Here is a 12,438-nt window from a genome sequence, read left to right as displayed (position 1 = left end):
TTCCACTTGACATACACGGTCAGAAAGTTACTACTTCTTACTACGGCCATGGAAACACCCCCCAACAAAAAATAATTTGTTAGATAGTGCAGAAGAGCTTTGATCTTTGGCAGTGGATCCTCACAAGAGAAGGCTGAAAACACTCTACTAAAAATATACACAAAAGCCATTAACAATCTTTTTCCTTTAGAAAGAGAAAAATACATTTTTCATACAGCATTTAGAAAAATATATTTCCTCCTTAAGAAAGTGAACATGCTTTCCTAATTTCGCTTACTGCTTTTCCCACTTTGTCAGGTATAGCACACGAATCTGGGTTCCTGATCAGAAGAGCAGGGAAACCATTTCAGGATCCGAATTCCACTCTGGAGGTGTACAGCCTGGCCGCTCCATAGTCTCCCCTTAATTCGGCTGGAGAGCTGGGGATGAAGTGGGTCTTTCTCTACGTGTGAATTTGTAGTCCTTGCAGATGAAAAGTACCATTTAAATGCAAGGGTTATTATAATAAAAATTGATTCTTATTATTTTTGCTTAGGGAGGCACTATCTGGACTAAAGGGTCCAATCTATGAGATAATCAGTTTAAAGTGACATTTCTATAAATCAGTCCAGGGCTGAACAAATTCACACTATGCAAGTAATATTATGTTTAACTGTATCGTTTTATTTAAAAAATAAAATCCAGAACAACAATACACAAGCCAGAATAACACAACTCTACTACAAACAGCTTATTTCATATTTTAAAATACATATTTATAGGAAAGCTGCTCCCCCAAATTTAATTTTTCACACATTTTTTAAAGAATTTTAAGCATGTCAGTTATCAGATTTTAAATACAGTACAATACATTATAAATACAACAGCAATAATAACAATAATACATTTAATGGTAGGTAGGTTACATTGTTGTGATACATTAAAAAATGTCCCAGTATGTTTGTGACTCAGACTCAGAAGAAAGAATAAAAGTAACAGAATGTAACTGGACACTTTTTGACGGTGAAACCACATACTAGAATTTTTTTTTCTTTTTTTGTTTCTGATTTAGTTGGTGGATTGGTGAAGCCAACTGTGAGGCCAATTAAACATTTTTTCAATATTTTTATTTTAAGCTTCTTGGAATTCTGCAGAGCTTTGACGCATTTATTGACAATCAGAATTCCTGTAATTCTTGCTGAATCAGCCCATTAAGAAGAGATTCCAAAAAATGTTCCTCTGTATATTGCTGTTTTTCAGCCTACTTCAGAGCTACAATAGATATTTATACAGGAAACCATTGGAAATCTGCAGTTCATGGAAGATTTATAAGGGACATATAAGTAGCAAAGCTGGTTGGGATATATTCCTCAAAACCTGCAGTCATAAAACCCAGCCAATGGGTGGCACTGTGTTTTAAAGTAAAACTAAAACACAGGACTAGCATTAGGTGACTTTCTCTGGCTAGAAATGTAATACTAGTAACAAAGTTCAGTGCATTAGCTTCACTCTTATAATATATTCCTTTTTTGTACTTCTGTATCTATAATATAGATAGACTATATATACATTTTTTTGAACATTTAATCAGTATTACTAGAATCTGTGCATACACGAAATAATGACATGTTCCTTGATATTTTTTAAGCTGCAGAAATTTGTGAGGTGTTATTTGAAGCATTTAACCCCCCATTTTAAATTGATTTGGTTTCTCTTAAAAATACTTTGGAAATATGATTGTGCCTTAGAAGGAGGTGCAAGAAACACACAGCGAAATTGACAGAGGGGCAGAAGCCTATCAGTGTCACCCCTTCCCCTTCTCTCACAGGCTAGGAAGCATTACTGGAATAGTGCATTAAAATCTGCACAGGTCTGCTGAGGGTGTTGACGTGTGAGTCTGAGCTAATTTTCATTAAACAGTCTATTCATTAAAATAAAATGCAAAACCAGCCCTCAAAATCCCCTGGAGCCATTTTTCATTTTTTTTTGTCACTAAGATCCAGACTCCAAAAACACACATGAATGATTGTTTAGTTTTACTCACCACACTTCCCGTATCCTTGGTATAAATATCAGTTTCTCACAGGAGCATCTGTGTCAGATCTTTTAATGCCTGATAGTAAGTACTGTGGTGTTTGAGTCTGCTCTGTTTAGTGGTTGGTATTTATCCTTGCTATTTTAACAAGTTATAAGGAAAGGCAGTGCTCTTCTCTCCCACGAAAGACCAGCATCTCCTTCAGTGATAATGGAAAACAGCACGTCCTTATTCATCCTGTAGATGTTAACGGTGCAAAATAAAACGTAATATATTAAATTTACATATTTTCTTCCTTGATCTCTTATGAAATGAGAAAATGACCTATGGTTAAATCACACATCCAAATAAATGAAGCGCAGTTAGAGCTCATGTGTCCCAGACACACAGATCTGCACGGAATATTCATTTTGTCAACAAAGTGTCTGAGGGCAACTTTATATTAACACATTGTTATTTTTACATTCCTGCTTTAGGCTGGCTTAACGTAACAAGTGGAAACTAGGCCAGCAGTATCTAAGAGTGCCCGGAGCTCTGTTGCGGGTAACGATACAGACAATCTCAGTGTTGAGGTTTATCACGAGCAGTAGTTCTTTCCAAGCCCAAGGACAGACACTGTCAGACTAATCAGAGCACGGGCCCAGTAAGCGATAAGTACTCAGAGCACAGTCTGAGCAACGCTTCCTCACACACACATCCTCTGAACGGAGCTTGAAGATGTGTTTCCCCAGAACTGTCAGCTGATTTGCTAATGATGGTAAGATGACATCTTGTTTACACTGGGGGATGGGGGAATTAGGAAGCGAGGTTACCTTGCTGAGCAAAGTGCAAAACAGTTAAAAAGTCCACAGAAGAAAAGCCCATTAACTGTTTCTACTGTAGCTAGTTGTTTATAAATAATGGAAGTTGAAGCTTTTCACACACACAATAGAAACTAAGGCAGGTTTCCCGGACTTAAAACTGGTGCAGGGTCATTACCTCAGGTGCAAGTGTTTTCTGCAAGGCAGGAAGCTCAGAATCCAGGATTGACGCAGGATCGTCGAGTTTAATTGCATAAGTGTTTTAATTGTTTGTGCAACATTAAAACTGAGATTTCTGAGCTACCTTTCCTCTGTTGCACCCTTTGAGCCAACTGTCAGGAAGTACTCACTTTCCATTAAGTGAGGCAGGTAGAGGAATGAAGAAACAGGAAGAGAGAGGAACACAGAGCTCAGCTGGAGCAAGCGTTGCCCCTCCAGGAGCTGGGTTTGAGAGCCCCTGGGTGGGAGCTGTCTTTCTGGTAATGCCAGTGAGCATGCCTGTATAACCTTTCAGTGCATCTCAGTGAGACAACTTATTTTAACAAGAATAAATCAAGAGTGGAAATTTCTTCCAATAAATAAATAACTGTCCCTCTGACAGATATAAGTGTAAAATTAACAGCAATGGTGTTCGCTCTACAAAAGGATTTAGCCTGGCTTCACCCTGACAGCCTCTGTCATTCAAACAGCTGATAATGCCAGAGGTGCCTCACCCTTGTGACCATTGACCTTTGACCTTTGGCCAAAGATGCAGAGGAAACACTGAGAGCGACTGGGGCAGAAGGAGAAAGACAGAGTGGGGGGTAGTGAGAAGAAAAGAGGGAAAGAATATGGAGGGAGTTGCAGGGACTTACAAATGGAGCAAATGAGGAGGGGAGATAATACGAGAGTGTTATGATTGGGGGAAGGAGTTACAGTGTAAGACTGGGCTCAGCTTGAAACAGTTAGCATATTATATAAATTCCTATTAAAACTGCAATAACAAATGTCCTGTGTCTCCTTTAAGACTGACTTCAACTCTCTTCCCCCTAAATACACAGACAACAAAAACAGCATGAAGACTGACTTGTTAATTGCTCTAACAAGTTCACTGCTCAGCAACAACTGATTGCAATTGAACAAGCAGTTATTTTGGAAGGGGACAAATATACTCAATTGTTTCAAAATTACCATTTTCAAAAGTGATTCTTCATAGTAATGCTAACTGAAACTTACAGTATTGTTTTTCAGCTCTTTTCAAACTTCATATGGAATTATCTCCCCAAACAGCAGGGAAAGCTGCTCAAAATTGTAAAAGCTAACTATAGTGAGAGGAAAGGTGAAATGGTAGCTAGTTCACCAGATATTCCTGATTTAATTAAGGAGCTGTCATGGCTAAGTGATGCTCATCACACCTTCAGGACAGAGGTACAGTAGTGTAGTCTAAGAGCTGTCAGTTGCTGGAGCTGGGTGACTGTAACAACAGAGGAAGAACCTGGAATGAGAAATTATCATTCTGTCACTTACTGCCCAGTTAAGGTCTTAAATGGCACCAGGCAGGGACGGTTCTACACTGCATAACAGCATGTCGCTGCCTCACCTGCTCACCTGGACGTCTGTTGATCAGAATAAAGGGAGAGGGAGAAATGCCATGTCGTGGGTGAGCTCACAGATTGTCCTGCTCGTTTCAGAAATTCTCATTTCAACATCACTGGCTGAAACCTACAGCAGATTTCACTGGATTTCACATCTTGTGTGGCTTGCAGAAAATATTTATATATAGCACCCTATCTAATTATTGTAGACACTTATTTATAATTTATTATTAATTTATTAATTTAAATTAGTGTAAAAACTAATTAGATTAGGTGCTATACTGTATATTAAATTGCAATGTAGAAACCTGTAATTTCAGGGAAATAAAATTCAGCCATGCTAATGTGAATGTATGCCTTAAAAAATTAATGTCCAGTCCTTTTCTGTTAGCACAATTATTTTTAAAAATATTTTGCCTTTACACAATAAACCGTACAGAAGGCTTTACAATGAAAATGTATTTCTACTTTCTCAACAAAGTCCTTTAAAGTTACCCACTGGCTGGGTAAAAGAAACGTCTAACAGCAGGTCACCTGAGCTACAAAGGCAATCGAAGCATTTTCGTCTGAATCACAATGTGAGTCTACATGAACATTCAAGACTACATAGCTGTCAGAAATTAATTCAATAGAGACTTTTCACAGCCACTTGTTCTCATCAATGAGTGTTCAGTGGACTTAGAAGAGGATCACCGACACATCAGTATACTGTCACAACACATTTACAGTACACAATTCGCAAACTAGCGAATTAGCTTCTTTCAGATACAGGGTTGCAACATCTCTGCAACTGTAAGGAGGTTGCTTGAACATGTAGGTAGTAATATTGAAGAAAATTTACGTGACATATAATACAACATTGTTAAATGTCACTTTTTAGACATTTTACATAAAGTCTTAAAGCAATGAAACCTTTTTGAAAAATAATAAAAAAAAATACTTTCCAGAATATGATACTAATTAGTAGATACTGCACTTCCATGGCCAGGGACTTATCATGAGTCTAATCGAGATATATATATATTATTTATTCATTTATTTAGACCCACCCAATCTGGAAAAGCCAGTGTATGTTTTTTCACTCCTCATCTTGAGATAATGTCATGGCTACTGTACCTTCCAGACAGTCATCTTTCAACATGTCACAGGCAACAGGCCCTGCACCACCTGGAAGAGAGGCACACCCCTCACTGCCAGCACTACATCTCTGAGAGCCAAAAAGCTAATTCCACCCTCGAACCCGTGACCGTCGGTCAGGAGACCCATATGGACAATAGACACTCAATACTTACAGACAGGTCTCTGGTCACCTGAAGTCCCATTCAAAGTCAGTTATGATGGAACAAAATTCTACTTTGACTTTCAATAGCTTGAATCAATTTAATGTTCAACTTTCCTCATTTTGTATTCGGCTCGTACCTGTGGTTTTTGGGATTATTTTAACATTTTAAGTGCTGCAATACACACAGAACAAACAGAAAATACAGCCCTGCTGTATTTGGGTACATACCCTATTCCCAAGAAAAGAATTAGTTATATTATCCAGTTGTCCCATTTTCTCACCCTGGAATATACAGTAACTAATAGCCTTCTGGGTGTGATTGCACCTGTTTCAGGCTCTGCATGACCTAATAAGATCAAATTGCCATGCACTGCTCTCTTTTGTGCTTGTTACAGTATCTCTAATGTCAAGGCTGCTCATGCTCGTGTGGCAGGGCCTTGCATTATGGTGGACTTTATCAAGCCAGGGCTTTGGCCATGTCATGTTCTCAACGAGGGGCAGCATGTTAACAGTATGGTGACAGCATGATGACAGTGAATGTACAGTATATCTCAGTGAGGGGGACTAGAAGCATGTACAGTATGTAGCTGGAGCTTTTCTCTGTGCATTGTACTGATGTATGTGCTACATTAAGTAAGGCCTCTGCTGGTACCAGACGGAGAGATTCCTGATGTTTCCTTAAATTAAAGTCAGTGTCCAGGTCAATGCCAAGTGACAGCTGCCACATACTCCTGAGATGGCCGGTTCACTTGTCAGCTTTCTCCTTGCCTTTACGCTGCACTGAATTGAATTGAGAGAGCATCATGTGCTTTATGCAAAGTGCAATGTCTAACCTTCCTGCTAATTGAGAGATTGGCCCATTTAAAGAACTGGGAGTGGCTGTGCCTGAAGCTGGATGCTATACCAGCTTCCTCGGCTGTCAACCCTGGCTTCCCTTCCCTTGGCTGCCAACCAAGAAAGGCTGTTATGATTCTGGGCTACAGCACCTAAATTAAACCACTGTGGATCCAAACAGGGCTCAATTTAACTGATTTTAATCCAGACTAAGGGAAGAATTGTTTAGCTTCCCTCATGCTCAAGATGGTTTATCACTGAGGTCCACAGGACATTCAGCAAAATCAGCTTCTGAACAAACTATTCATGGCAAAAGACACAGAGAGCAGAAATAACTAAACCAGCCAGTCTTCAGTCATGGTAGCATGCCCCTCTCAATTTAAAGGGATGTGGCTATTTAGATCCCTTCATAAATGATTATACAAGAACCAATCAAATCAAAGATTGTACAAGAACCTGTTGCTGGCACTACACAGGCAGCTAGAGCTGTGTAAAAAGAGCATGCATTTCACATTTGCTGACACACTTTAAGTTATTAAATATAAAAAATAAATTCTCCATTAAAAGAAATGCAGAGTGGGTGCTCAGCTGCTGTCACTTAGCCCAGGAGTTTTGTGAGAGGGGGAGGTGTACACTGACACCTGGAGTGGCCCTCCCAGTGGATCCACAGTAATAGAGGCTGCCCCCACACTGCTATTGCCTGTTCGGACTCGAGAGGAGCGCCCGCTGGCTCTGAGGGCAGGCGGGAAGTTGGGGCTGGTCTCCGAAGTGATGACGATGCTAGGTATCCGCCCAGAAATTCCCTTTAGTCCGGCACCATCTGAGACCTCACCTGCCTTTATAGGACAAGAGCAGGAAAAAGGAGTGGCCATGAAAAAGACAATAGTTAGGGGTTCACAAAACACAGTGAATTGTACATCCAGCCTTTTGAAATACACCAAGCATTGTACTTAAAATACTGGAGCATAAACTGCTCCAGTGAAGAACAGTGTTCATATTTAGATATTCTGTGGGCTTATGTGGCCTCTGGTTTCCTCCCACCTCTCAGAGGCATGCACAATAGATGGGACTAGTTTTTCTCAATCAATTGACACTTCCCCTCCACAACTTATTACCAATTAACACTTCGTATCAATTAACACAAATTGAATAATTGTAAGTGACAATTCCACACTCATTACTCCTCAAGTCATTACAAAATATTTTCATCCACCCATTTTATAACCACTTTCTCAATACAGGGTCGCAGGGGACCGGAGCCTATCCCCAGCAAGCAACAGGTGCAAGGAGGGGTACACCCTGGACCCTGCAGAGCAGACAGACACAGACACACTTTTCACAGAAGCCAATTAAACTACCACTATGACTTTAAACTGGGGGGTGCAAACTCACTTGAACACAGGGAGAACATACAAACTCCACACAGATAGCATCCCAGGAATTGAACCCAGGGCCCCAGCACTGTGAGGCAGCAATGCTAACAATGCACCACCATGGCACCCCAAATTGCTTCTGTTTCATATGGTTTTCATATTTTGTCTGTCCTGGAATAAATTTCCATTTTTCCCTCCTATTAACTTATGGGTTAACTTAAAGGTCTTATTGGCACAAAATAAGAAAATAATCTTCTGTTACTTGATGTCCCAGTCAGCTTTCATATCATGAGGCACATTATTTCATGCTGGATGGTTTAGAAATACACACATCTGGAGAGAAGCACCACTTCTGGTTTGCACTGGATGTGTGTGAGATGCTACTCAGTGGTTAGTGACCAAGAGAGAATTAACTGTAGTAGGGACATGTCTGCATATTGAAGAATCATGGAAGTCAAGACTGGGAGCTATAAGGATGTTAAACATCATACTTGTGATTATTGTGCATTACTTTTATCTCTGTTATGGTAAAAATAATATTTACCTGGATATCTTGTTTAACGGCTGGTGAAAATTAACACAGAACTATAAAAATCTACTAAATTGGAAGACTGTAGGCCTGAAATGTAAATAGAATGAGCTCTGGGATTAGTGGTTAGCATCGCCTCAGCTAGAGAGACAATGGGAGGAGCTTATGCAAAGATTAAAGACATGGCAACTAAGACCCAATGGCAGCAATCAAGAGCTCTGTGTGTTTAAGAGCCCTCTGGTTACCAGTATCCCCAAACACAGCAATAAGCAGGCAGAACTCACAGTGGGGGGAGAGCTGCGCTCGGACAGGTTCACTTCAGCCATTGAGATGTCGTCAGCATCCACAGATGTCTATTAGAGAGCAGGAAAAAATGAGAACCTCTATTGAGCATCAGATGTGCACAGAAGACTGCACATACAACTGAAATATAATTTCCCTGCCTTAGTGAAAAGAGCAGCCCCAGATATTGTGCAATTTTCCCATAGTCCACAGCATTCCTCATCTGTGGTATATACTATACAGTATATTGGCCTGGATCACGAGTGTCTCTGTCAGGCTATGCATAATGTGCAAAGTGACCGAGACACTGCTGACTTTTGCCTTTGATGCAGTGACACATACTGTACATGTGATCTCACAGGGCTGAGTTCTGCACTGGCCCTGTGATCACATGGCAACACAAACAAAAAAAAACAAGGACGTTGTTTTTCTTGTTGCCACGAAGAAAAACAGAAACCAAAATCTTTCACAGTTGTAGCTTTGTAAGCTGCAGTACAGCATCAATAAAGACCTCAGAGGAATAATTATTGACAAGATCTCAGAAGGTCTGTGGTGAGCATTTGACAGTCTGTCATCATTGAAAAGGAGTAGCGACAGGAGCTGAATTTGGTGAGTCACTTGTTTTCAGCTTCATTCCTCCAAGTTGCTGATCATGTGACCTGACAAGACTGCACTCTTTGGGCTCAGCTAAGGTGCCATCTTGACAGGATCTCAAGACGCAGTGAAATAGGAGCAGTGAGGCTGGCCGGGTGGGGAAAGTGTCTGAGGAGGATTATCTTCAAGATCATACTAGATTAGACCAAGGAATTAAAGCCCACAATAATTGCACAATAGTGGAGTTTTATTTATCCTCTCTATTGGCCTCTCTTGACCTGACCTAAATAGAAAACCTGGAACTTCTGGTTGCTGTAATTAATTATTCAGAGTGCTGCTATCCAGTCCTCTACACTGCTAAGGCTCATAATGCAAACCCTTACAATAAAAACAATATTAGATTTCAAAATACTTAGAATCTTTTTGTTCAAACTTGTCCCTCCACTGGGTTAATACAGCAGAACTTCTGATTTGAATCCTACATCTTGTGTCGATTTCTCTTCCTTTCCACTGCCTCTACAGTCCGTTTCTGGTCTGGCCAGTTCCCACAGAATCTGCTTCAGTTCTTCTGTCAGGTATCATAGTCATCTTGACACTTGATGACTATGGTTCTCTGTTGTTGATGCTCAAGTTAAATGCTTGCCCGTTAGTCTCAATCTGAATGGGAAACTCTAGTTATCTGGGACTATATTCCCGGCAGGATAAAACATGGATGAAATAGGCTATTTATTCTTTATTTCTTCTTGCCGGTATAACATCCCAAATGCATCTTTGAGCATTGCTGTGACCTGTTTTGGAGAGACTGTGTCTTCTTCATTAATACCTTTATGGGCCTCCAGGTGCTTCAGCCAGCTCAGGGGCTCACTGGGAGCACAGGTCCAGCTCAGTGATTCTGTGTCATGCCACTCGTTGAGGCAAGTGACGAGCTTCTTGTTGGTCAAAAAAGTATTTCAGCCCTAGCTGGTTCTTCTATTTTTATACTGAAATGCATTCTACATTATACCACCCTGCGAATGTTTCCTGTGCTAACGAGGCTGAGGACATCGTGATCCATTTTCACAATTTTGTTACTCATGACCTCCTTTCTCTTGCAGGGGTCTCTCTATTTTTTACATGATATTTCACAAAGTGAGCATTGGTAACACAACCACTCCTCAGTATGATGACATGCTTCTCACTCCTTGCCAAACTCTTCCTCAGACCCTTGACATTTCTCATCACTGGAGAGAGGTGCAGGGGACAGCGTGGGGGTGTTCTGTGTCCTTTTCAAGGGGATTGTTGGCCATTAATCAGCACTCCGAACAGACAGCTTGATGAGCTTCATCTTTTCATTATCCTCAGTCTAGCTGACTAAGGCTTTACCATTGTGGCCATTTGTACAGCTGGGTATTTTCACCGAATCAATCTGAGCTCCTGGCTGAACAGAACAAGAGCTATGCTCCATCAAGATTTAAACCCACTGCCTTCCAATTACAAGTCCAGAGCCCTGCCCACTCTGCGCTGCTGTTCAGACATCTCTTTCACTGAGTCTTCACATCTTGGATGAGCCTGCTGGAACCCCCTGCTGCACTGGGGCAGAAAAATCTATACTTGTTGAAACACCATAGGGCAGGACTCTCTGCAAGTGATCTCACATCCTCAAATCTCATGTCACCCTGCAGGCAACACAGGGATTTGTGGCTAATTCTTTCTTTGGAAATGTACTAGAGGACATCTAGCTTCTAAATCTATTCATATATAAACAAGCAGGTTGCATACCCGAAGATGTCTCATTTAAAAGTAAATATATACACAGTATTTATAATAATTATACACCCAGGCATTTTCATACGAAAACTGTCAGCTGTACATTATGTCCAGTATTTATATGGTGTTAATGTTAAAATTGTATGTTATCTTTCAGAATAACAAAATAAATCAAGTTACAGATGACAGGAGGCCATATAGACCATCTAGACCATTGGTAGTTAGTAGTTGACTGATCCCAGTATCTCATCCCCCTGGTTCCTGAAAGAAGCCAGGGTGTCCATTTGTTCCACGCTCCCAAGAACCCTTTGTGAAAAGAAGTGCCTCCTATTGTCGGTTTTAAACACACTTTCCCATAGTTTCCACTTGTGTCATTATTTAACTTATAAGATTCTTTGTCAGAGCCTTAGAGGATTATTAATACAATTAATTAATTATTAATAATATTAATCATGTGGACTCTCATATGTTCTTTTAGCTGCATTTACCAACCAGGGTAGTATTCCATAAAAGGTGGCAACTTCTATTAAAGCATATTAAAATATTTCTAAGTGCGATGGTAAAATGCCAGTAAACAGAACAGATTATAAAGTATTGTCTCCTCCTGTAAGCACAGCTCTGGAATGACAGTTCAGTCTACAGGTACCACAATGACAAGAAGCCTGGTCACAACTGGGATGGGTCTTCCAAAGAAATCTGGGTCGCTCCTGCAAGAGGCGTTAATGCATCAGTAGATGGCGCTCTTCTCTCTGGAACAGAATTTCCCCCTTAATTAAATTCCTGAAGTCTTTTTTCTCAGTCCCATCCCTGAAGTGCTGTGTGCCATTCGGGTGGAGGTGCACTTCATCAGGAGATAAAGAGAGCACTTTGGGGCGGAAGGTGATATAAAGAATGTAAGATTTTTCTTTATTATTTGCTCCAATTACCAAAGCCATGGTTCTTATGTCATAAAAATACAGTGACATATAAATGAAATCCACACAGAGCACAGCCTGTTGTGCTGAATCATCCTGAATGTGGGAAAACGATATGATTTTACAATGGTCTTTCATGGTATATACAATCAAACTAAATAACCAATGTGAAAGGATTTTCAACATGAATGATTATGCTTAAGTTTGCTTCAGGAAATTGACTTTCTGTTGATGGAGCAGAGGGGGAACTGTGTGGTGTCAATATGCCTTATGGATGGAAAAATCAATCGTTCATGTATCAGCTGCTCACTAAATCATATGCCTTCCTTTAGGCAAATCAAAAATGCATCAGGACACACAGTTACGGACATAGTTACAGAAACGCAGGACAATGTGGCTTTATAGTGAAAATTACAAGTTATAGAATTAAACTGTAGCTTTTGTGTAAAAATGAAGTGTTATTTCATGCAATATTATGTTGATTTTAACACAGCTC

The 12,438-nt window shown here is 40.2% G+C and overlaps 1 protein-coding gene across 2 annotated transcripts in view; it reads right to left on the bottom strand.

Annotated features, from left to right (window-relative positions):
- Nucleotides 1–642: 642 nt before the first annotated feature.
- Nucleotides 643–12,438, bottom strand: part of opn4a (opsin 4a (melanopsin)) — a 61,112-nt gene continuing 49,316 nt past the window's right edge. For both annotated transcript variants that reach the window (XM_088636090.1, XM_088636091.1), the window contains exons 10-11: nucleotides 8,691–8,759; nucleotides 643–7,340 (exon numbers count right to left, since the gene is read on the bottom strand). In XM_088636090.1, coding sequence (XP_088492216.1) covers nucleotides 7,089–7,340; nucleotides 8,691–8,759 — 321 coding nt within the window. In that variant the 3' untranslated portion in view covers nucleotides 643–7,088. The remainder of the gene's footprint in view (nucleotides 7,341–8,690; nucleotides 8,760–12,438) is intronic.

This window comes from Lepisosteus platostomus, chromosome 6 (genome assembly GCF_059453375.1).
Source record: "Lepisosteus platostomus isolate fLepPlt1 chromosome 6, fLepPlt1.hap1, whole genome shotgun sequence".
Taxonomy (NCBI): Eukaryota; Metazoa; Chordata; class Actinopteri; order Semionotiformes; family Lepisosteidae; genus Lepisosteus; species Lepisosteus platostomus.
The sequence above is the reverse complement of the archived record's forward strand: the minus strand, read 5'-3'. Positions and strand labels throughout refer to the sequence as shown.